Source organism: Ochotona princeps, chromosome 2, assembly GCF_030435755.1.
Source record: "Ochotona princeps isolate mOchPri1 chromosome 2, mOchPri1.hap1, whole genome shotgun sequence".
Lineage (NCBI taxonomy): Eukaryota > Metazoa > Chordata > Mammalia > Lagomorpha > Ochotonidae > Ochotona > Ochotona princeps.
In genome coordinates, this window is record NC_080833.1 from 19,450,728 (window position 1) to 19,476,195 (window position 25,468).

The window sequence follows — 25,468 nt, forward strand, 5'->3', positions numbered from 1 at the left end:
GCACTCCAATATGGGATGTGGGCATCCCAAGCAATGCCTTACCTGCCACACCAAATGAATTCTCTTTAATGTAGGAAGGAGTAACAGTGGAATTTGAGTACAGCATTAGCCACATAAATAACATATTGTTTGGGCTGTCACTTGTGTTCTCACATTTACTATTTGTTTGCCCCTGGGTACATTATTTAATATTGCTAAGATCTGGTCTCACCTATAAAAATGAGACCACACATATAAATATAGTATTTTACCTATAGTTGTCATAGCAAGGTGTGAACAGTAGTTCATGTTGTAAAGGAGTGCATAGTGTGTAAGAAATTTAAAAGTAGAGGCTAGCATTGTGGCATAGTAGGTAAAGCCACTTCCTGTGAAACCAGTATCTCTTGAGTGCCAGTTCATATCCCTGCTGCTGCACTTCCTGTCCAGTTCCCTGTTAATGACCGGGAAAGGCAGTGGAAAATGGGACAGATGTTTGTGCTCCCCCGCCCACATGGGAGACCAGATTAATCTTTTTGGTTTGGTTTAGCCCAGCACAGGGACCATGTTCCTTGAGACCATCTGAGGAGTGAACCAGCAGATGGAATATCTCCGTTTCTCTTGTTCCCTCTCTCTGTGTAGCTCTTTCAAAATAAATTTTTAAAAATCTTAAGTTAGAAAACAAGAAATTTAAAGGCAGTAATAAAACCAACTAAAAATCCATTGGTTTTTATTGTGATTATACTTCTACCATTCTAAGTGGTGTGTCAATAATGACACACTTCTGTCTGCTTGTTCTTCCTCCTGTGCGCTGTGGTACCCAGCAAAGTCAGAGACTTTAGTAATTACACTCAATATATGTAAAAAGGTTATGCAGGAACTGAGTGTTGGTTGTGACTCGGAACGTAGATGAGCTTTGGCTCTTTTCTTGCAGGTGCTTTCCCTGCAACACTTCCTGTTTCCTAAGCTAAGCTTACCCAGGTAGAAAGATTTCCATCCCTACAAGGTCTTTCCTCTCAATTTCCCTAACTCTATTTATCAGTTGTTTGCCTCTGATGTCACCATTAGGTTCTCTCCCATCCTGTGCTTCAGCATGATTTTAGAGTGTACCTCCGACCAAGCCAGATAACTCCTCTTAAATGCTGCGTTCCTTGTCAAGAATGTTATCAAGTGTGGATTCTGACTTATTAAGCCTTTTATTACTATGATAGTCACTTTGTATCTTTGTAAAGGTGTGAACTTTTTCTTGACTTTCCCCAACTTGCTTGTCTTTCAGCTAGTTCTTTTTTTTTTTTTTAACCAGGCAGAAATGAATCATAAATTCCAGATCCATCCACAGTGGCCTGTGTCTGCTGTGCTGTGTTTACCAATTTGAGGACAAATACAGTCATTCTGGGAGCACTAGTGAATTTCTCAGATATCACTTGAGGGTCTGCACTCTTGAGTTGAAATCTTAAATGTTGTCACCTTAGGCAGGTTTACCTAACCTCTCAGTGTTGTTTTTCTGGTTTGTGAAGTGAGTAATGATGCCTCCCTCTCAAATAAGCTAATGGGCATCCAAGCGCCCATTATGTCCACAGAGTGGTTACACCTGAGTGGGTTACCTCACAGTTCTGTAGACCAGAAGCTTGCCAGAAGTGTCACCAGGCTGAATGTGGGTTGTTGGCAGGACCCCACTCTTCCTGGAGGCAGTGGAGCAGAACCTTTGCTCTGTGGTTCCAGTTTCCAAAGGCTGCAGCGTTTCCTGGCTCCAGTCCCTTTCTCACCCTCATCTCTTTGGTTCTCTGTGATTAGATAGGACCTGCCTGGATGGTTGAGGATAATCTCTCACTCTTGAGGTCCTTAACCTCCATCACATCAGCTAGTCACCTTAAATAGCATGTTCCCTGGTTCCAGAGGATTAGGACAGGAACATCTATCCGTAGAGGGCCATTTCTGGCTGCAAGATCATGCCAAGGCTCATATGTAATTGGAAAACCCAGATGAGAATCTTTCTGTAGGGCAAAGGGTAGAGTTCACAAGAAAGTGAGCAAGAGGGCATTTATTACCAGGCAGCTGATCTCTCAATTCTAAACTCATTGCTTATCTAGGTAACAGGTACCCTGTACTTGGCCTTGCAGATGTAGTGAACATAAACCACCAAGCCTGCTTTTTCGTGGTCAAGTCTGGTGGAAGAAAACAGCCACACTGACATAGGGCCTTGGTGCAGGATGACAACAGGAAGATATGCCTCCCTCCCTAATGTATGGAACAGGGAAGGCAGCTTGAAGAAGTTACCACAAGAAGAGTGAGGTAGAGATTTTGGTTAGGTTGCCTTAAGTCACAGCTAACAGCCCAACTCAAATTGCCTTAGATAATATGGGTTTGTTAATTTTTTTTAAGATTTGTTTTATTTATTTGGAAGGCAGTGTTATGAAGAAACAGGAGAAAGTTCTGCTTTATTCCCCCAATGGCTGCAATGACTAGAGCTGGGCCAATCTGAAGCCAGGAGCCCAGAAGCTTTCTGCAGGTCACCCACATGGCGCAGGGACCAAAGCATCTTGGCTATCTTCCATCAGTATCCTTGGTGCATTAATTAGCAGGCAGCTGGATCCCAAGTGGAACAGCCAGGTCTTGAACCAGCATCCATATGGGCTGCACGTGCCTTAGGAGGTAGCTTTCTGCCTAACCACAGCACAACCCTGTCTTAGGTAGTATTGAGCATATTGGCCCATTTAACTCAAGTGCAGGAGTATGGTAGGTGTTACTCTGGTCTCTCAGACCCCATTTTCCCATGATTCCCAGGGCCTACTCTCCTCCAGGTGTTGATTTCACCTTCTCACTGGTTTCCCTCATGATAGCAAAGTGTGTGCAGCAACTCCAGATGTCACATCTCAAACCCAGAGAACAGAGGGAGATAGTCATCTCTTCCATAGACTCTATTTTTTATAATACTATTTAATTTTATTTTTGATGATGTTTACATAGTTGGTTAGGGTGGGAAAGGTTGAGGGTTAGGGGAAAGGGGGTAAGACCATTGTTTACAAATTTTTCTTTTTCCTGTATCTGGGGGAAGGTGGGGAGAAGCTGTACCCAGGCTCCCAACTGCCTCAGTACCCGGGAATGGGGAATGGCCACCCAATGTCATCCCAGGGTCCCTGATGTGGAGTATGCGCCAAGGGTTCTGCTCAGGTGATTTCAGTAGTTCTGAAATGCTGCCAGTCAAGGATGAAGAAATCCTTCCAAAGTCCATTGGCTGACTTCGTCCACCTTGGAGTCTCTAATTGCCCAGATATTTGCTGTCAGCACCTGGCTGGGTAGTTGACCAGTTGTGTCCTCCATCCTCTGCTATGGTACCAGATGTCCTCTGCAGGTCCCTGCACTTGGGAGTACATGAGGGTGCTCCCACAGGCCAGCCCAAGCCAGACTAGGGGCCCATGGCTCCAAACGGCACTCACGTGGGTTGGCCCAAACCGGGCTGGAGGCCTGTGGCACCAGATCCCCTCGCATATATTTAAAATAAAATTTAATTTAATTAAAAAAAATAGAATAGGTGACTATGCCGGCACACTGGTATAGTTAACACAAATTTGGCATTAACCAGGCCCAGCATGCTCCCCACCTATTAGCTGCTTCTCTTCCAGCAGTGTAGCACTTGCCTAGGTACAAGGTAACCTAGGCCATTGCCTACAGCTGGGATCTTCCACAGACTCTTCAAAATAAGAACTTTTTTAGAAGTTCCCAATAACTGTTTCCTCTTATATGTAAATCACACCGTGTTTGAATTAGGCCTATGTTCCTGAGCTATCACTGAGGCAAGGATAGTAGATTTTTTTTAAAGATTTTTTTTTTTTATTGCAAAGTCAGATATACAGAGAGGAGGAAAGACAGAGAGGAAGATCTTCTGTCCGATGATTCACTCCCCAAGTGAGCCGCAACGGCCGGTGCTGCGCCAATCCGAAGCCAGGAACCAGGAGCCTCTTCCGGGTCTCCCACGCGGGTGCAGGGTCCCAAAGCTTTGGGCCATCCTTGACTGCTTTCCCAGGCCACAAGCAGGATGGATGGGAAGTGGAGCTGCCGGGATTAGAACCGGCACCCATATGGGATCCTGGGGCGTTCAAGGCGAGGACTTTAACGCCGGGCCCAAGTCTCCAGTTCTTGGGAGCTTACTTTAAGTTCGTGGAGAAACTGAGGCAGATCACAGCAGACAGTGAACTGAAAGTTGTAGAGGGAATCTCCTAGGTTAACTGTCTGTCTGTGGGTTAAACAACTCCCTGGGGTGTTTTCTAAAGGGGTGTGCCTTGAAGGGTTTGTCAGCATATGAAAGTATTTTCTGCTTATGTGTTTAAGATTTACTTTATTTATTTGAAAGGCAAAGTAACAGAGATCTTCCATTTGATGATTCACTCCCCAAATGGCTCCAGTTGCTAAGGTTGGGCCAGGTCAAAGCCAGAAGCCTAGAACTCCATGCAAGTTTCCCATGTGCGTGACAGGGACTCAAGTAACTAGGCCGTTATCTACTGCTTTCCTAAGCACATTAGCAGGGAGCTTGATTGGAAGCTGAGACTCAAACTGGCACCTGTATGCCAGCCTAACAGGCAGCAGCTTAACCCACTGTGTTTCAGTGCTGCCCCTTTGATGCACTTTGATATCAAGATGAGGTTTTGACTATGAAAGTACTCTGTGTGCTGTAAGGTGCCAGTCAGTTTGACTCAGTTCTGGCCATTCACATGCCTATGGAAAATACTGAAGATAGAAAAGCCGATTAACTTACCCAGTTCCACTTGGAAGTAAGTTTCCCCTGACAACCTCTCTAACTAGCTGTCTTTTTGTCACCTTTCATTTGCTCCCCAGGGTCACTCAGGCTGTGTCAACTGTCTGGAATGGAATGAGAAAGGAGAGTAAGTATGTTCTGGGAGGCTGAGAGGGTGCTGGAAAAGGGGGCCTTCCTTCTAGCAGGTCTGAAGGAAGGGGGACCCAGAGAAGAAGAGCCCAGACTTTCCAGCACACAGGCAGTGTGGATAACAGACGGCTGAAGGACCATCCAAGCTATGGTTTTCAAATAAGCTGGTGTGAAAGGAATCATGGGAAATCCTTGATAAATAGGCTGGAAACAAGGGCTGGGGAGCTTGAGACATCAGACCCCTTTCTCTGCTTACAGCCTGCTGGCCTCCGGCTCTGATGACCAGCACACCATTGTGTGGGACCCACTGCACCACAAGAAGCTGCTCTCCATGCACACGGGACACACGGCTAACATCTTCTCTGTCAAGGTGAGCAGGAAATGGCACAGAATAAGTAGAAGGGGCAACTGAGCTGTGAACACAGCCATGTTGTGTTGTGTATGTGTGTGTCCCCTCATACCACTGGGCTCTCTGACTCTGTTCTGGTCTCGAATGTCTGATAGTCCTTAAACTCATAATTTTGTTTGTTTTTACTTTAAGATTTGTTAATTTTTTTAAAGATTTATTTTTATTGCAAAGTCAGATACAGAGAGGAGGAGAGACAGAAAGAAGGATCTTCTGTCCGATGTTTCACTCCCCAGTGAGCGCAACAGCCGGTAGTGTGCCGATCTGAAGCCAGGAGCCAGGAACTTCTTTCAGGTCTCCCACACGGGTGCAGTGTCCCAAAGCTTTGGGCCATCCTCGACTGCTTTCCCAGGCCACAAGCAGGGAGCTGGATGGGAAGTCGGGCCACCGGGATTAGAACCGGCGCCCATATGGGATCCCGGCGCATTTAAGGCGAGGACTTTGGCCGCTAGGCCACAGCACCGGGCCCAATTTGTTAATTTTTTATTTGAAAGAGTTACAAAGTGAGAAAAAAACAGAGCTTCCATCTGCTGGTTCATTCCTCAAAAGACCACAGTGGCCAGACCTCAAATGCTGGTTCTAAACTGAGAGTCAGGAGCTTCTTCTAGGGCCATCCTAGAAGAAATGGAGCAATCGGGATCCGCCGCCAATATGAGATGCCAGTCCCATAAATGGAAGCTTAGCAAATTACACCACAGTGCTGGCCCCCATCTGCTTTCCATGCTTGTCTTCCCTCTCAAATAACCAAGAGGCCAACTGTAGATGACTTCATGCTTGTGTCATTGGTAACCAAACAAATGTGGGGCTGAGGCAAGAAGGAATTGCCATTCTATACCTGAAAGCAAAAGTCCAGTTGAGTCTATGCCTCAGTCAGGAGAAAGGAGAAATAGGAGCCTTTACTTTTGCAGCAGGGAGTTCTAGATTTCTCAGTACTCTTGACACTTTCTGCTGGTAAAGCTTGGTCAAGGTGCTCACAACTGGACCCACAATCTCTGCACTCTGAAGCGGTCAATCCTATTCACAATGTTTAGCCCGTGCGCTCCCTCTGGTGGCTGCCACAGGGTGTGGTGTGTGTGACAGCTCCTGTAGGCCCCTTGCAAGGGCGCTCCTGAATCCCCTTACTGCTCCACCCATTTCCCCCAGGCCCTACATTGAAGCAGTCTCTACTGCTTTTCTATCTTAACAAATCCTGCTGTGAGCATTTCTTCCTACGTCCTGTTTTTCTCTTCTCTAGTTTTTTATTGGAGAGACACAGAGCTTTCCATTCACTGGCCTACACCCCAAATGTCCACAATGGCAAAAATTGGGCCAGGACAAAATTAGGAACCAAATCCAGGCTGCAGTCTCGAATTTTTTAAAATGTTTAGATAATCTTTTCCATGTTTCCCAAATCCTAATTCTCATAGATTCAGTACTGTTGAACCAACGCTTTCTCATGTCTCAGTTCTTTGTATGTGCATTCTTTTCAGATGTATTAAACAAACAAAACCCTTCACACACACACACACACAAAAATTCCCTGTATGGGGGCCAGCACAGTGATGCAGCAGCTTAATCCTTTGCACCAAAGTGTCAGCATCCCAAATGGATACCAGTTCAAATCCAGGCTGCTCTGCTTTCAATCTAGTTTCTGCTTAGGGTTTGAGAAAGCAGCAGCAGATGGCCCAAGGCCTTAGGACCCTGTACCCATGTGGGCGTCATGAAGGGAATTCACTCCTGGTTCCTGGCTTCAGATCAGCTCAGCTCTGGCTGTTGTGGCCTTTTGGGGAATGAACCAGCCAATGGATAATCTTTCTTACTGTCCTCTCTGTAAGTCTGCCTTTCAAATAAAAATTTTTTAAAGATGTATTTATTTGAAAGGCAGAACTAGAGAGAAAGTTCTACTAACTCAATCCCCAAATGGCCACAACAAATCAGGACTGGACTAGGTTGAATCCAAGAGCCAGGAACTCCAGCCTGCTCTTCTACATGGCTGGTAGGGGCCCAAGTGCTTGGGCGTTCTTCCCTTGCTTTCATAACAGAACTGTTTTAAGAATCAATAAGATTTTTAAAAAGAAAATACTCATTAACGGGACATAATATGATTAAACCATCAAAGAAAATTACTTTTTTTTTTTTTTTTTTTTTTACTATTTTTCGGATTGACATCATTTCATAACAGCCACATCGATCACAGCAACAATAACAACAACAACAACAACAAATTGTAGCACCCTGATAAAATAATGTGCCACTGAGTAAGCAACACATGCTTAACTAAAAGGAAACACATCTTTTTTAAAAATGATGTGTTCAAATTGTATGAAAGGCCCTTTCTTTGATGATGATGGTCATGGTTTTTATTTGCCAATTTGTTATGATATTTTTGTTGATTAGATAGGTATTAGAAGATGAACTAACCTTCCATTTAAGGGATATAAAATATATTGTCTTGATGTATTATCATTTTAAGTTTTGCCAGGCAAGACTTAACAACATTTTGTCAAGAATCTTTCTATCTTTATTTATGTGTTAAGCTGCTTTATAATTTTACTTTGTATGTTGCTTCTGTCATTTTTGGTATTTGAGGTATAAACAATAAAATATGTTAAATAAAAAAATGAAATAAAAAAAGAATCAATAAGATGGGTGCAGCACGGTAGCCTAGCAGCTAAAGTCCTCGTCTTTAATGTGCCGGGATCCCATATGGGCACTGGTTCAAATCCCAATGGCTCCGCTTCCCATCTAGCTCCCTGCTGTGGCCTGGGAAAGCAGTCGAAGACGGCCCAAAGCCTTGGGACCCTGCACCCACATGGGAGACCTGGAAGAAACTCTGGGCTCCTGGCTTCAGATTGGGGCAGCTCCAACCGTTGCAGCCACTTGGGGAGTGGATCAATAGATGGAAGATCTTCCTCTCTGTATATCTGCCTTTCCAATAAAAATAAAATAAATCTTAAAAAAGAATCAGTAAGATAAAGTAGCTCCCAGGTGATTAGTGTATGCGAATAATAAATGGCGACAGCTGTGATTATCATCCACTCAGTTCTCAATTGTCAGAGATCAAAGGAAAAAGCTTCCTCTGGGAGTCCAGCCTGGGCTAGGTCAGGACCACTCTGCTAAAGTAAAGGGATGTGTCTTAACATGGATCTTCAGCCCTATAGGAGGCTGCTGAAGGTCTCAAGTTTGGTTGGGAGGTTTTCTTGGATGGACTCATATTCTTGACATGGAAGGGAAAGGGGTGATGACAGCCAGGCTGTTTGACCAGCTCTTTCCCAACACCCCCTAATTCGTTTTCCAATCTTTCCCGGACAGTTCCTGCCTCATGCTGGGGACCGCATCTTGATCACAGGGGCAGCTGACTCCAAAGTGCATGTCCATGACCTGACTGTTAAGGAGACCATCCACATGTTTGGAGACCACACAAACCGGGTGAAACGCATTGCTACGGCCCCCATGTGGCCCAACACATTCTGGAGTGCCGCTGAGGATGGACTCATCCGGTAAGGGTGAGGGCATCCAGGGCCCGTGCCTCCCCTGCTCCCACTGTGTGATGGCTCTCCAGTTCTACCTGCCCTTGGAGCTTTTTCCTGCAGACCTGACTCCTACTCTCCAGCCTCACTTGTCTGCCTAGTAAACTATTTCTCATAAGCCAGCTCATGCTTGGCTTCTCCTCAGTTGTGGTCCTCCAGCTCAGCACAGTGCCAACACAGAGGCTCCTGGTGCATTTCTGTGAATAGTTGGCCTATGGGTATGTGCGTGGGTATATGCCTGGCAGGGAGAGAGCCAGCCAGAGCTGATAAAGAGAGCTATCCTCTTTCCAAGACCATGTTGTTGAACACGGTGCTGCTGCTTCCTTCCTTAGAGAACAGACCCATTACCCTTAGAACTTTTTCTTTGTGTCTTTATGTCCTCTTCCCTATAACAGAAATAAAAATCATACTCATTTAAGAGCAGGGCGCTGAAGTCATGGTGACTATGTGGTGTCAGTCTGAGTTCTTTCATTCTCTTTGGGCAAGTCACTTCAGCCCAAACCCTCGGTTCCTTCATCTGTAGAATGAGAGTAATCACAGTGTCCTCCTGATTGTTCAGTGTCTGAATGTGGAAGTGGCACATGTCAAACTTTAGCAGTACTCAGAAAACCCTGGTCAGTGGCAGATCTGATTGTTGCCCTTGACTGACCAAATTGTGCCAGGGCTGCCTGGTATAAGCTGAGCATCTTGAGCATTGGGAAGGAGCCCAAGTACTTGGGCACAGGTACCCCATCAAACAGGAATGCTAGCATAGTGAGTATAGCATGGGAGAGGGTTTGGGTTGGCAAGGAGGAACAGAATGGCCTCCCAAGGTTTAGCAAGGTACTAAGTGTGTTACTTACAAGATAAAAGAGTCCTGCAGGTAGAATGAGCCCACATTTAGAAAACTGGGGAATAGGCTGGAGAGGTCTGTGACATCAAACCTGGAAAGCAGAGAAGTCTGGCAAAAGTCAACTTAGATGTGTGTTAGAAGTGTTGAGCCATCGCTGCGTGTTTTGAGCAGGAGAGTGATGTAGAACAGTATTTTAGGAAGAGCAATCTGGTGAGGACAGCGTGGGGAGACAAGGTGAACAGCAGAGGGATTGTTAGAGCTGTCTAAGCAAGAGGTGGGCAAGCAGATGGCCTGCTCCCCACTCTGGCAGGTAGCTGTGTGTCACAACAGAAAGCTCCCCGGCTGGAGCCTGGGAATCTGGTGCCTGGGAGACTGTGTAGGCAGTGCCTCCACCAGGTGGAGTTTCCTAAGAAGCTCTTAGATGACCTCCAGATTCTGTCACCCCAGCACTTGCTTTGTTTCCTGAGAGAAACCAGATAGATCAGAAGGGAGCAGGGCGGAACAGCTGCCTGTGGATCTGTAGGCAGGCCCAGCTCTGCTTTCCCGATTCTGCCACCCAAGCGGTCATTTGTCTCCTTCAAGGTTTGTGGACTTCAAGGTTCTGATGGTACCTGGAGGTGGAATTAGGATTTAATTAAATGACGTACATAAAAAAGTCAGGGACAGCACCCAACAAAGCTCTGTGTCACTCAAGGAAATGGCGTCATAGTCATGTAATGGACCACCACGTGGGGCTGTATGTGACAAGCCTGCAGACCTGGCACACGTGGGCAACAGAGGGCAGTCTATGGCCCCTCCCACTCCACTTATGTAACGAGGAGTTGGCTTCTCCCCTGCCTTCCACACAAGGACACCCCACGTCTTGTCCCCCACAGTTAGGGAACCTGGATTCCCTAACTCTGTCCTCTCTCACAGCCAGTATGACCTTCGGGAGAACAGCAAACACTCAGAGGTGCTGATTGACCTGACCGAGTACTGCGGCCAGCTGGTAGAGGCCAAGTGCCTCACGGTCAACCCCCAGGACAACAATTGCCTTGCTGTCGGGGCCAGCGGGCCCTTCGTGAGGCTCTACGACATCCGCATGATCCATAACCACAGGTGTGATCGGGTACCCCCACCCCCACCCACCCCACCACTACCAGCAACTCCCTGGGAACCTGCCCTGTTTGAGGTTTGGGTTGGTTTTTGGTTTTTGTTTGGTCAGTTGTTGTTACTGTTGTTAACTTCAGAACAATTTAGTCCATGTTTGTTTCAGAAACTAAAAAGCCTATCCTTTAAAAGAGAGAAAGATAAAGATGTTCAATCCTTTGGTTTACTCCCAAAATGGTCACAGTAGCCAAAACCAGGACCCAGGAGCTCTATCCAGGTTTCCCATCTGGGTGGCAGGAGCCCAAGTAGCTGGGCCATCTTCCACTGCCTTCCCAGGAGCATTAGCAAGGAGCCAGATTGGGAATGGAGCAGCCAGAACATGGACTAAATTCCAGTGTGAGATGCTGATGTCAAAGGCAGCAGCTTGACTCATTATGCAACAATGTCGGCCTCTACATGTCATTTTTAATACATGTGATGTTTATTAAAAAATGAAAATAATATACCCAAACCAAGTCTGAGAGGCCTTTCCAACTTGGGCTTTCTATGAATCAGGACAGGAGCAGGAATGTCTGGCCTACTAGACCTTCATTCCTGGGTTTGGGCAGCCACCGCCTGCTTCAGCCACAGCTTCCTTAGCTGTACAGTGGGCCTAGAGACTCAAATGACCCTGCAATATGTCCACTGCTTTTGCCTGGGCCTTTGGGCTTACTTGGATAAGGAAAATTCCCTCCTGTATTTCTCAGGGACACTAACTTGGGTTTTCCCCTCAGGCGGGAGATGTGGTCCAGCCAGGGGTACTATTAGTTTTGACCTGTCTGATTCTCCTTCCCAGAAAGAGCATGAAGCAGAGCCCCTCAGCGGGCGTGCACACCTTCTGTGACCGACAGAAGCCCCTTCCGGATGGTGCGGCCCAGTATTACGTGGCAGGTAGGGCTCAGCCCAGCCGTGGCCCCAGGCTCTTGGCTGGACCCTGGCTCTTTCCAGGACAGCACGTGAGGCAGCAGGGCCTAGTGGTCAACAGCAAGGGTCTTGGAGTCAGACAGATCTGGGCTTTAATCCTGACTCTGCCGCCAACCGGCTGTGTGACCTTCAGCCAACCGCCACATCTTGATGAGTTTCTTTGCTAAAAAGTGAGGTTGAAATGACTGCCTTGGGTGAGACACAAGAAGCAGTTGACTCAGCCTGAACACTAAGGACTCAACACCCAGAAGCGTTTACACTTTATAAGGAGTTGGTTGCTGTCCTTTTCAACATGGCTAACATCACCCAACCTGTCCTTTGGAGGGGCAACCCAGAGACTCATCTTAAGGCAACTGGTCTCTTTCTCTAGGTCATCTGCCAGTGAAACTGCCCGACTACAACAACCGTCTGAGAGTACTGGTCGCCACCTATGTGACCTTCAGCCCCAACGGCACAGAGCTGCTAGTCAACATGGGCGGGGAGCAGGTACGTTCAGTCACCTGGGTTGGTTCTGCACCCTGTCATTGTGTCCTACCCAGCTGCAAGCGCTGTGTATGCCATATGTGCATTGCCTAGGGCTGACACAAGCATCAGGCTTGTTGTAAATGACATTATCAATATACAGTGGTCCAGCGCTTTGATCAACAACTTGGGCTTTGGATTTGACAGACCTATCCTCAAATGCTGGCCTGTTGTTGGCTGTGTACGGTGATTTTGTCTGTCTGTTTCCATTTTTTTAAACCTTGGTTTTCTCATCTGCCACCTCCCTAGGAGAGCACAGCTGAGCTATGGTAGGCCCGTCATGCCTAGCCTTCTGTTGCACAGTGGTGCATAGATCAGGATAAGGTTCTGGCTCCAGGGCTGGGCCATCACCTGGCTTGTTGTTCGCATCCTGCCAAGTGGAGAGACAGGGTAGCAGACCCATCAGGAGCTGCACAGACCCAAGTGTGGGTCTAGGCTGTGGCACCTGCTGATTTTGTGACCCTGGATAAATGATGTGAGCGCAGAGCCCCAGTTTCCTCATCTATAAATGGGGTGAGTGTAACAATCCCTCTTCTTTTGATAGCTTTCTGCAGTAAAACAGAAAAAAATCATGTAAAACACTCGATTAGAGTTCAGCAAGAAGCTGATGTGAATTTGCCAAGAGAAGTGACTGGCCATGTTGCTGTCAGTGAGGCACGGCTTCACATTTCCCCTCAGTAGGACGAGGCCTGTCTGTGACAGAGGGCCTTTGCAGTGGAAACCCAGGACTCTTGTTAAGTGACTGAGAGTCCACCCCAAGGGCCCACAGCCAAGAACCACTTCCTGCCAAGGGTTTACTTCCTAGACACAACTTTAGCCGGGTTCCAGGGCTCTGTTTTCCACATTCTGAGTGTCCTCCTAAGACCCTGGTTCTTGAGTCACCAAGGCCTTGCAGTGTCTTCCACCATGCCCTCATGTAACAGGCTACTTCCTGACTTCTTCCCACTAGGTCTATTTGTTTGACTTGACTTACAAGCAGCGGCCATACACCTTCCTCTTGCCCAGAAAATGCCACTCCTCAGGAGGTAGGTCTTCCCAAGGGTCTCCACTGATGGGGTGGGAAGCTTGAGCACACACCACCGCTGCTGAGGAGCCTGCACACTGCTCTGGGCCTTGGCTGCCAGTCTCGGAGAAGAGCACGCCAAGCCTGTCTAGCCAGCAAGGAGAAGACAGGAGGGCAGAAAGCCCTACCCAAGGACTCTGTCACACAGTGCTTGTCACCTGGCTCTGACAGGACAGGTTCTTTCAGGGACTTGAAGACCCTGGAGTGGCTGCCATTCCCCTTTGTCCTGGAGCCTGCAGTTGCTTGAGGCACCTGCTCACCCCTCACTTGTCACTCTGTCCCCTCTGCTGAGGGTAGCTTGCACTAGAGCTGTGCCTCTGGCCAGGCAGCAGAGGGCGCCCAGGCCTCACTTATGGCCCTGCCTGCTCGGCTGTCAGAACCAGTGTTCTAGGAATGGACTTTACCCTTAGTGCCATAATGGAATCTCGGTATGAGAGGGTCTCTTCCTCAGCTGTTGCTTTCTCTCTATCCCTTGCAGAAGTTCAGAATGGCAAGATGTCCACCAATGGAGTGTCCAATGGTGTGTCCAACGGCCTGCACCTTCACAGTAATGGCTTCCGGTTGCCGGAGAGTAGAGGAAATGTCAGGTGAGGCCAGTGACCTTGTCCAGCCCTTCAAGCCCCATTCCAGGCACGTGTCCTGGAAACCTGCCTTCTAACCTGCGCCCAGACATACACGGAACCAAGGGATGGGGTGTAGAGGCCTCTTGGAGGGTGGCCAGTGGCTCTCTTGCCCTCTGCCCAGGAGGGCATCAGCCATACTCCACCTCAGGCTGTGGTCTTTTGGCGTCAGTGGCCAGGATCAGGACCCAGGGACAGAAGCTGTCTCCACAAAGGGAAACCATGCAGGTGGGCCTCCTGCTATGTTCCCCATTCTACAAGAATCTTTTCTCTGTTCTCTTAGAAGTCTTCTCTTTGGTCTTTGCATCATTGCTTAAACTTTCTTCCCCTCACGAGAAATGTCAGTTTTCCATGGAGAGAACCATGGGAGGGACTCAAGGTTCAGCTCCAAGTGGAGGCAGGCAGGGTCAGCCATGGTCCTGCCCAGGAGTTTAAGAATTACCCTAAGCCTGTTCAGGACAGCTTCATTGCTGCCCTTGTTGTTCATGGAATTGGGCCTGTCCCCTCTATTGTAAGAAGCAGTAACTCAGGCCAGGCACTGTGAAGTTCCCCTCTTCTAGGTGGGACAGTACAGCCCCCAGGGGACAAGAAGACCTGGGTGGCCCTCAAGAGAGCCCCAGGCTTTCCAAGGAGCTGTTCCTTTCTGTTCCTGCAATTGATCTGACCTTGGCTCTGTTTTCCCAGCAGTCCCCAAGTAGAACTGCCTCCTTATCTGGAGCGAGTGAAGCAACAGGCCAATGAGGCATTTGCCTGTCAGCAATGGACCCAGGCCATTCAGCTCTACAGCAAGGCTGTGCAAAGGGCTCCCCACAACGCCATGCTCTACGGAAACCGAGCTGCCGCCTACATGAAACGCAAGTGGTGAGTGGACACTACGGACAGGCCAAGGCCGGGGCAGGGGGTGGAGCAGTGGGACCACAGGCAGCAGGCTGGGTGGGGCTGCATTGCTGAGGTGTACAAAGAAGATAGCTGACTGCCTTGTTGGCCTTCCCCACCTGCTGGCTGACAAGGGAGGCACCTGCCACATTGATAGAGAAGTCTCAAGCACTGAGGTAATTGGTAGTTGAGCAGAACATGCTGACAAGTAGTTCCAGTGTGGTGTTCTGCATGCTATGCCACTAGGGAATCGGGCTGAGAGGATGATGCTGCAACTGTTGGAGAATTGGACCTTGAATTGGACTTTGAGGGAGCGGTGGAATGTGACTGAAGGGTTTGGTATCTGTCAGCCAGTCCTGGAGCACCTAGACCTAGGGCTTGCTCTCCGCACTCTTAGACCCTCAGCTTCCAGACAGAAAAGTCCCAGGGAGCCACTGCCAGCTGGGGGTGCTGTGGGAGGTTGGCTGGGCTGCTCCTTGTCCTGAAGAACCCCTCATCCTGGGAGAGCATCAGGGCCCCAGCCCTTCTGCCTGCAGCAGCAGCCGGCAGGCAGGCAGGCAGACCCCTCCCCCAGCCAGGGCCAGGACGAGAGATGGATAGAGCTGGGCCCACAGCCATTTCTGCTCCGTCTGGCATCCGTCGACTCTGCCCAGACAGACAGGCCAGCTGGTGTGCCATCGTCTGGCTGAAACGAGGCAGGCCGGAGAGGGAGGCTTCAGAAACCCACCCAAGTCAGCAGCCTGGCAGTGGGGGCGGGGAGGCTGCCTCCCCCCAACCATGGGCTTCAGCTCAGGCACCAGGAAGTTGCCAAACCCAGGAGATGCTTTGAGGGGCCTCTCTGTCATTAGGTAGACTTCAGGCTGAGAGCTCAGCTTCACTTGTGTGTTCTTGCTACAAGAGGCTGCTAATCCTATCCTGAGTGTGTCCACGGCACATTCTCTGTGTGAGCCCCTACTGTGTGCTGGGTACTGGGGACACCAAGTTTTGTCACCAAGTCCCTTACTCAGAGCAGCCGGCCTTAGGACTGGCATGGAATCACAGGATAGTTTAGCAGGTGACACGCCACAGACAACAAGAAAAGAGGGTTGCTCTAGCTGGGGATCCGGGAAGCAGGAGAAAGCCAAGGCGTCTGAATGGCTGTGAGTGCGGGCAGGCCGAGACAGGAGATGGAGGGGAGGAGGGGCCTGTGGGGGAAGGACATTCCAGGGAGATGAAATGGTGTGAACAAAGACGAGGGGGCGGGGGCTGCCTGAAGAGCTTGCAGCAGAACAGCAAATCCATTTGGCTGGAGCAGAGGGTTCAGGAAGGGACTGGCAGGAGATGAGTCTGTGAGGTAGCCTGGGGCTGGCCTGGGAAGGGCTTGGAATGCACACAGAGAGGGTTGGCCTCAATTCTGTGCCTGTCAGACAGCCATGGAGGGTCTCAAGCAGGAAAGGGCCTTGCAGAGGGCTGTCCTCCCTCGGAAAGGGATCTGGCAGTGTGCTTAGGGTGGGTGGGCCCTGGGTCTGCCTGCTCTCCCTGCTTCCACCCCCATCCCACATGTCTGCCAGTGACCCTTCGAATGTCACGTTCTGTCTTGGGCCAATCTCCCCAGGGCTGCCATCTGCTCCTGGATGCAGTGGGAGCTGCCACCCTCTGGCTCCAGGCTGGTCTCGGCTCCGTTCTCCCCAGGAGCTCAGAGGGGCACCTTGCAGGCGGTAATTGGGTTTCCACAGCGCGCCTGCTCCTTCGTCACAGCCACTCATTCTGACGCAGGCCACTCCATGGAGGCAGCTCTGGATGCTCTGCCCCCACACCAGCTAGAACTGCTGGCACCCAGCTGAATGCTCCCTCTACGTGCAGAGAGGGAGTGTGGGTCCTGAGGTGCTGTGAGCAGTACCCCAGGTGAAGAGGCCAGCAGGTCCAGCCAGGGAGTGCCGCTCACTGCTCAGCCAAAGGGGAAAAAAAAGAGAAAACTGCTCCCAAATGACAAGTGGCTTCTGTGACCTCCCCTCATGAGAGGCAGGGTCAGGTCCACGGGGGCAGGGACATGGAGTGTCTCCCACATTCTAACACAAGGTGTGAAAGGCTGACTTCTCCTTCAGTCTTGCCCACCCAAAGAAAGCTCCCTCACTTTCTTTCATCCTTGCTGGAGGAGGCTGCAGGAGCGAGTGGGGAGGATTTGAGCTCCTGGCGTGTGCAGCCCCCTTGCCATCAGCTTCCAGAGAGCTGACTCTGCCAGGCTGTCAACCCCATCCTCCAGCCCCAGGAGGTAGAGGCCACAGCTGCTGCGGATCAGTCAGCCAGGACCAAGGGGGGTCTGGCTCAGGGCTTGCTGCCTGCTGGTCAGCCCCAGAGCCCCCGGCTTGGCACTTCTGGCTTCCCTAGACCACAGAACTGTCCTTGAGGGCCCCCTGCTTGGACGCGGCTTTGAAGGCCAGCCGGGGGGATTGGAGGATGTGGGTGGAGGAAGAAGGAGGGCTTGGGGAGCCTGAGGTGGGCAGGATGCCAGGCCTTCTGCTGCAGAGCTGCGGGTGCCTGGGGTGAGCAGGCACACAGTTACATGCTGTGCCCAGCAGAGGGCACCCTGACACCAGGGTTTGCCGCCCCCAAACCTTCAGGGTTCCTGGCTTACTCTGTTTTTTGGGGACAGAGGCCTAGGCTAAGCCAGGATTCTTTTCATCCCCAAATCTCTTCACCTGAGATCTGTCAGAAGAGAAATGGACTGGAGCAGCCACAGGAAGCAAAGACAACATGGGGAGGAGGGGCAGCCCTGCTTGCCATGTGGTGCCCCCCCCCCAAGGCAGACTTCCTTGCCTTCCAGGGATGGTGACCATTACGATGCCCTGAGGGACTGCCTCAAGGCCATCTCCCTAAACCCATGCCACCTGAAGGCACACTTCCGCCTGGCCCGCTGTCTCTTTGAGCTCAAGTATGTGGCCGAGGCCCTGGAGTGCCTGGATGACTTCAAAGGGAAGTTCCCAGAACAGGCCCATAGCAGCGCTTGTGATGCCTTGGGCCGTGACATCACGGCTGCCCTCTTCTCCAAGAATGATGGTGGTGAGTAGGCACTGCGGAGGTGCCATGTGGCCTTCGGGGTGGTCACAGGTCCAGGATCGAATAGGCCTAGGGTCAGGTGGCTGCCTCAGAAGCCACATGTCCAGGGCATGGTAACTTGGTCTCCTCATTGGAGAAGGTCTAGCACCTGCCCCTGAATGATTCTTTCCAGGTACAAAAGCATGTGGGAGGTACCCACTCCCAGCCAGGGCTGTGGTCCGTACCACACCCCATGCCCCCAACTGCCCCCTCTTTCCCATCCTTGTGCACCTGACAGGCTGTAGCTGGTTGGCTTGTACAGGGAAGCAGAGATAACACAGGGACTAGGAGTACATCCAGGCTGGGGTGCGGTGCCTTGGTTTCCAGGCTCTGCCCTGCCTTGTACCTGGTTGGCCTTGGGTGGAGCACAGCCCAGGACCACCCTTTGGGCTCATGCTGGTAGTGTTGGGGGAGGAGGGTGTTGGGGAACAGATCACAGTGATGTGCTCCCTAGAAGCAGATGGATCCTTGGCTCCATGCCCTCCCCCCTGCCCCAGTCTGGCCATGAGACTGCCTTGCCAGAGAACTCAGCCGTAAACCAGATAGGCGACATTTCTGGGTTTGTAGGATGTACAGTCTAATGAAGGAGAAGCAGAGTAAGCGGAGTGCCTTGGGCCCACATAGCAGGTGGCCACAGAAGGCAAGAGAGAGTATCTTGATTAACAGCTGGGAATCTTTAAGAAGACATTTTACCCAAGCTCCTCAGAAGGCAGGAGATAAGTTAACTAGAGAGGGGTTGTGGGAAGTGAAGCCTTCCTAGCCTGAGGACGAGTTTGTGCAAGGGCCTGGACGCAGAAGGACTAAGGCACATGCAAGGAACTGAAAACACACGTGAGTTTTCGAGGGGCTGCTCTGGGGCTTGCCTTCAGAGACAGGGAGCTGGGTCCTTCTGCGCTGAGAAAGTTGCCCAGTCGGTGTCGCACTTGCTCCGCCCTGCCTCTTGCCCCTGTAGAAACAAACGGCCCTTGAGCAACCTCGGGGCCTGGATCCCCCACAAGATGGTCCCAAGTTTCCAGTGCAGAAATGGGGGCAGTCACGAGGCTCAGTGGGACTTGGGCTGTGAAGAGGGGCGTGGGTGGGGAGCGGGTGAGACAGTGGAAACTCACACCTGTCTGGTCTCTGCCCTCAGAGGAAAAGAAGGGAGCTGGTGGCGGTCCCGTCCGCCTCCGCAGCTCAAGCCGCAAGGACTCCATCTCCGAGGATGAGATGGTGCTGCGGGAGAGAAGCTATGACTACCAGTTCCGCTACTGTGGCCACTGCAACACCACCACGGACATCAAGGAGGCCAATTTCTTTGGCAGGTCCGAGCCCAAAAGAGGAGGGGACCACGGGCAGTTAGTAGGAAGTGGCGGGGGTGGAGGAGTTAAAACATCTCAAGCTCTGCCTTGGTGTCTGCTCTTGGGCAGACAGCTTCATTTCTGTGGGCCTCAGCGACCTCACTGAGGAAGGGAACTTTACTCACTTGTCAGGCCGTAACAAGGACCCAGTGAGACGGCTAACATGATACCACGGTGCCCATCCCCTGTCTCCCCACCTCATATTGCTTTGGCTGCTGGAGCCACAACCCAGTTTCTTTTTCTGAATGCTCCAAACTTCTGTCCGCTTGAGTATGGGGCAGGAATCCCCAGAGGCTGGGGAGCTTGACAGTCCTATATGGGCCATGTGGCCACTGAGGAACAAAGCCCATGTCCTACACACTGTCAGCCTCACCTTGCTTTGATTAAGTGAACAACTCGGAATTCTCCCTCAGGATTCCCTATAGACGCCAGCCGGATATGAGGGGTTGTGCTGGTCACATACTGGGAAATAGGGGCCTACATCCAGGAAGCCTAGGTGAGGCTGTTCCTAGAGACCCAAGGCCAGGCAAGACATGATCCTGGCACCATGAGATGATGATGTGCTTTAGGGACCCAAGCAGTCACTGCCCCTGGGTTTTAGAGAGCAACCCCAGTGACTCTGGCCCTGCAATGTGGAGGACGCTCAAGGTCATGACCCAGAGCAGGGGGGACTTGAGTGGCTCCTGACTGCCCAGCTCCCCAACACCTTCCATTCATCTGCCTTCCCTGCCCTTTGGCCCTGCCAGTAATGCTCAGTACATCGTCAGTGGCTCTGATGACGGCTCCTTCTTCATCTGGGAAAAGGAGACCACCAATCTAGTCCGCGTGCTCCAGGGGGATGAGTCCATTGTCAACTGCCTGCAGCCACACCCGAGCTACTGCTTCCTGGCCACCAGCGGCATCGACCCTGTTGTCCGGCTCTGGAACCCCCGACCAGAGGTAAAGAGGCAGGCAAGGTGAATCAGGCCAAACAGAAGGGTCCCCTGTGCAAGGCCCATGGCTGAGCCCACACCAAGACTGGGCCAATGAATAAGCCTTGGAGTCCAGCAGCTTTGGGGACTCCAAGGCTAGAGCAAGGTGAGAGCCCTCAGGTCCAGGAGACACCAAATGCAGTGGGCACATCCAGGGACAAGAGTTGGCTCCTGGCTCGCCACAGCGTATCCTTGAGGTAGCTGCTGAGGTGTTACATGGAGGTCACAGACGGTCTAGAGAGGGACAGAGGGAGGAGCAGATCAGCCTTCCTCCCCCTGTCAGAGAGGCACACCTCAGGCCCCCAGATTCTTGCCTTTCAGGCACAAGGGAAATATGCAGGCTTCAGAGTCCAGTAGGCCACCTTGGAGTCCTTCCCTACTCACTGCCTGCTTAACCATCCCTGCCCACCCTTATCTGAATGTGGGGAATGGGGCAAGGCCAGCATGCAGAGCCACTTAGGGCATGCATGCACACAGGGCAGCCTCAGACCTCCACTTCCTCCCCATTCCTGGATCTGGTTCCTGGAGTAATCTGTTGTGATTTTGAGAGGGCTCTCCAGAATCCTCCCCTGAGGAGAGGGCATGGTACCACAGCATCTCAGGGTCTCCCTCCCCCTAGCCCTATGGATGTAATGTCCCCCCACACACACATATCCTGTGTTCCTCCCTCACATGTCCTGGTGGCTGTCCCCTCTCACCACCACAGAGCGAAGACCTCACGGGCCGCGTAGTGGAGGACATGGAGGGCGCCTCTCAGGCCAACCAGCGGCGCATGAATGCAGACCCTCTGGAGGTGATGCTGCTCAACATGGGCTACCGGATCACGGGCCTCAGCAGTGGGGGCGCTGGGGCCTCTGACGACGAGGACAGCTCAGAGGGCCAGGTGCAGTGCCGGCCCAGCTAGACGCTCCTGACCCCACTCCCCAGGCCTGCTACTGACTGCACCCTGTGCCCTGGGCATGAGGTCAGGGGATCTCGTTTTGGTTTGTTTCCCTTCCCCCTTCCCCATGCCCCCACCATTTTTTTCCCTTTCCCCTATTTTGTTTTGTTAGATTGGCACTGGGGGTGGGGGTGCTACAACTTGCCGGCTTTCAGACTCTTGGGTTGATTGTGCCTGGACTGTCCCCAGCTCTGAGCAAAAGAGCGGGAGGGGAAGCCCCTCCAGACATCCCCCATCTCCTGCTCCCACCTCCCTGGAGGGCTCTGGCCGGCCTCAGACCCCTTCTGCCTCAGGTGGCAAGGGCTGGAGCTGCCTTCCAAACTGCCCTGGCTTCCAGTTGCCAGCAGGAAAGGGCATGGAATTCCCAGTGGGTAAGGGCTAGCCCTGGCCTGTGGTGCCTGCTGCCCTCTGTGGTCTCCAGGGAAGGTGTGGACAAAGGATGAGCTCCCACCCTCCCTCTTGAGCCTCAGCGTTGGACCCAAGCATGGGGAAGAAGGGGCCCGGGTCTGGAGCCTGCTCTGCCTGACCACCTCCTGGGGCTTTGTCCTTCCTGTGGGCCCTAGCAGAGGGTGGGGCATCGCAACACACCCGCCCACCAGTGCCAGTCCTTCCACACGTGGGCAGCCCCTCTCCTCCTGGGCGCTCCTCGGCCTCACTGTGACCTTTCTGCCGGAGCTCCCAGTCGGGCCCTCTGCTTAGGTGGTACTTCCTGCCAAGGGCCGCTCTGCCCTTTCTGCCCTCCTTCCCACCCCACACGCTGAGCTGAGCCTGAGCCGCCACAAAGACCAAAGAAGTGATGGCTTTTCTCAGCCCCCTGCTGCTCGGCGGGGAGGGGGTGGCAGACAGGCAAGTTCCTGGCCCAGCCCTCCCTGCTCAGCAGCCCAAGCTTTACACTGGACGACGCAGCAGCCCCACCGTGCACCAAGCCGCCCGCTAGCCCGCAGGCCCCTTGGCTCTGTGCTCCCGGCTGCTCCGGAGCCGGGCCTGCCTGCCTCGGCTCCCCCGCCCCTCCGTGCTTACTTGGCTCCAGCCCTCCAGCTGCAGCCTCTGGGGAGAAGCAGCCTCCCTTCTTCCCTCCTGCCTCCCCCACCCGCCCTCCTCTCCTTCCTCCGCCCGGTCTCTGCCAGGTGCCTCCTCAGTCAGGCTTCTGAGCAGCCCTGGAGACAGGAGGGCCATGTTAAAAGCTTTTTCACAGTTTTGAGAAGACAAGGGGGGTGAGGAGACTGGTGGGGGGTCTGGCTCCATCTCATTGCTTTAATCCCAGCCACACAGGTGGCAGCTTCCCCCTCTCTCTCCCCACCCCAGTCCCTCTTGCCACCCCTCTCCTCTCTAGCTTGGTAATGAAGTATATTTATTGGTGAAGGAAACAGCTGCTGCTGCTTCTCCTGCTGCTGGGACTCACTCCTCATCTCTTCTCCACGACCTTTTTCTCTCTGGGGGGAAGGGGAGCAGAAATATTGGGGCTGGGGGCCAAGGATGGCCAGGGCCCTTAGCTTACCTGTGTTCAGCGCCACCACCATTGCTGCCACCGCCGCCATTTCCTCCCTCCTCCCCATGCCACCCGCTGCCCGTCCCCTGCCTGCCCAGCCTGGGCCCTGCAGTGTGGAGAGACACTTAAGCCTTACTGTCCTCCGGGGCAGGAGCCGAGCCTTTTTTTTGCTCCGCTCCCAGGAAAGTGAGGGTGATGCAATTGATTAAAATCATTTTGTTCTAGCTGTGACTGGTACTATTTGTGGGCTACAAATGGGTCTTGGGGCCAAAAGGAGCAAGAACACCTGGTCCCTGACTTCCATGACTCTCTGATTTTGACCACACCCCCACTGAGCAGAATGAAGCGTGCCTTGCAGGGTCCCCACTGACCAGCGGCCACCACCTAGCAGGGCCAAGCACAGAGTCAGACCCTCATGTGTGTCATTTGCAATAAGCAGTTTTCACTCCACGACTGTTCTCATCTGTGTTGTGCAATGCTTGGAATCTTAGTCATTTCCAACATTGATTCAAAACCTAAATATGAAATAGACATTTCACATTATAACCCAAAATACATACGCTTGTGTGTATATAATGAACAGTTTTACACAATAATGTGTAACCTTACTACACATGGTGTCCTCTAGTCACCCTTCTGTTTTGTCAGGAGAAACAAAGGATACTTGTACCCCACAAAGTTCCCTGGTGCACTGGATTCTATGATCTGTAAGATCGGACTCAGCGCCGTTAAAATGATTTTTGTCATGGAGCGCCTATGCCAAAGCAAATACCTGGTAGTTCAGTGTATTAGTTAAGCCCAAATCCCTTAATTTTTTATGCCATGACAAATCAGTTGTCATCCTCAACATAATGCACATAAATTGGGGAAAATAATGTTATTTCCTTAAGTAACTTCAGGCACCAATGGGATCTGTGCAGCTGTTGGGCACTACACAGTGAGCTGAACTTTATAATCAGAACAGATACCAACCCCTTCATTTCCTGTTCCCTTCTGGCTTGTGTTTGCTTTTTATCACAGCAGCTTCTGAAAACAACTCCTTGGTGATGACACAATCAAAAAGAAAGTTGTACCATCTAATGAACCTGCCAACTACCTCGAGTTCTCACAGAAGCCAACAGGTGTTGGACGGCCCTCACATTTAGAACAGCCTACTTTCCCCCTCCTCTGAATTTGCTAGGGCGCTCTCATGTGCCTCATTACACAGTACGGGAATTGTAGTCCAGTGCTATGAGAACAGACACGTTGTGGTTTCTTCTGTACGTTTGGAAAGAACTAGGTAGGGCCAGCTGGTTAGGCTTGCACAGAAAAGTGGTCCTGCCAGAAAACTAGGTGATATGCAACAGGTCCTACAGGTTGGTATCTTTCTCCTGTGTTCGCAGATTGAAGTCTGCAGAAGCATCTTCAAGACATGACCAGGGCAAGCTAAAGCACATGTTCCATGCCAAGGGAGTTGTGCAGAGTCCTATGTGCATGAGGGATTCAGTTTGCTGAGTGTGGACCTGAAGCCAAGGAAGAGCCATTACAAGAATTTACCAGGAACTTGCTTTTCATCTGGAGCTGGTGCTTTAAAGATACTTTTTTGGGGCCCAGCGTAATAGCATAGTGGTTAATGTACTCGCCTTACATGCCGGTTCTGGTCCCTGCAGCCCTGCTTCCCATCCAGCTCCCTGCTTGTGGCCTGGGAGGGCAGTAGAGGATGGCCAAGAGCATTAGGACCCTGCACCTGTGTGGGACACCCAGAAGTTCCTGGCTCCTGGCTTCAGATTGGTTCAGCTCCAAGCCATTGTAGCCGCTTGGGGAGTGATTCATCAGAGGGAAGATCTTGCTTTCTGTATATCTGACTTTCCAATTAAATAAATAAGTCTTTTAAAAATAAATAGATAGATAGGGCCCAGCACCGTGGCATAGCAGCTAAAGTTCTCGCCTTGAATGCACCGGGATCCCATATCGGCGCCCCACTTCCCATCCAGTTCCCTGCTTGTGGCCTAGGAAAGCAGTCGAGGATGGCCCAGAGCCTTGGGATCCTGCACCTGCATGGGAGACCTGGAAGAGCTCCTGGCTCCGGGCTTAGAATTGGCGCAGCACTGGCCGTTGCAGCCACTTGGGGAGTGAATCATCAGCTCAGCCCTAAGCCGTTGTGGTCACTTGGGAAATGAATCAGTGGATGGAAGATCTTTGCCTCTCCTCTGTAAATCTGCCTTTCTGGGCCTGGCAGAGTACCCTAGTGGCTAAAGTCCTTGCCTTGAATACCCTGGGATCCCACATGTGCACTGGTTCATGTCCTGCTTCCCATCCAGCTCCCTGATTGTAGCCTGGGAAAGCAGTTGAGAACGACCCAAAGCCTTGGGAACCTGCATCCACTTGGGAGACCTGGAAGAGGCTCCTGGCTTCAGATCAGCTTAGCTCTGGCTGTTGCAGCCGCTTGGGGTGTGAATTAGCGGATGGAAGATCTTCCTCTCTCTGCTTTCTCTATATCTGACTTTGCAATCAAAAGTTTAAGAATCTTTTTTTAAAAAACTGCCTTCCAACAAAAATAAATTTAAAAAAAGAAAGAAAAACACAGCCAGCTGAGTTTGGACAAAGTAGAAGACTTAATTCAGTGGAGAAAGGACATCAAACAAATGACGGTAGAGCAACTAGGCGTCCAAGTGCCAGCAGACTACAGACCCTGACTTTATACCTCCCAAAAAGATTGACAGACCTATGTATAAAACCCAAAATTCAAATGCTAGAAAACAAAATCTAGGTGGCCTTGGTTTTAGGAATGACTTTGTAAAAGATAAAACTGGTGGGCCTGACGTGGTGGCCTAGTGACTAAAGTCCTCACCTTGAACATGCCAAGATCCCACATGGGTGCCAGTTTTAATCCCAGAAGTCCCGCTTCCCATCCAGCTCCCTGCTTGTGGCTTGGGGAA

At 51.3% G+C, this 25,468-nt stretch overlaps 1 protein-coding gene across 2 annotated transcripts in view; it reads left to right on the top strand.

The window, feature by feature from the left end:
- WDTC1 (WD and tetratricopeptide repeats 1) overlaps positions 1-22,774 on the top strand; it is a 55,354-nt gene extending 32,580 nt beyond the window's left edge. Inside the window, exons 4-16 of one of the 2 annotated variants that reach the window (XM_058677368.1) lie at positions 4,810-4,856; positions 5,117-5,228; positions 8,556-8,743; positions 10,521-10,703; positions 11,530-11,624; positions 12,028-12,143; positions 13,129-13,204; positions 13,721-13,829; positions 14,547-14,723; positions 17,542-17,777; positions 18,943-19,114; positions 19,897-20,089; positions 20,828-22,774. In XM_058677368.1, the coding sequence (XP_058533351.1) occupies positions 4,810-4,856; positions 5,117-5,228; positions 8,556-8,743; positions 10,521-10,703; positions 11,530-11,624; positions 12,028-12,143; positions 13,129-13,204; positions 13,721-13,829; positions 14,547-14,723; positions 17,542-17,777; positions 18,943-19,114; positions 19,897-20,089; positions 20,828-21,025 (1,902 nt within the window). In that variant the 3' untranslated portion in view covers positions 21,026-22,774. The remainder of the gene's footprint in view (positions 1-4,809; positions 4,857-5,116; positions 5,229-8,555; positions 8,744-10,520; positions 10,704-11,529; positions 11,625-12,027; positions 12,144-13,128; positions 13,205-13,720; positions 13,830-14,546; positions 14,724-17,541; positions 17,778-18,942; positions 19,115-19,896; positions 20,090-20,827) is intronic. The other variant, XM_004592201.2, reaches the window with a different exon arrangement.
- The last annotated feature ends 2,694 nt before the right edge of the window (positions 22,775-25,468 follow it).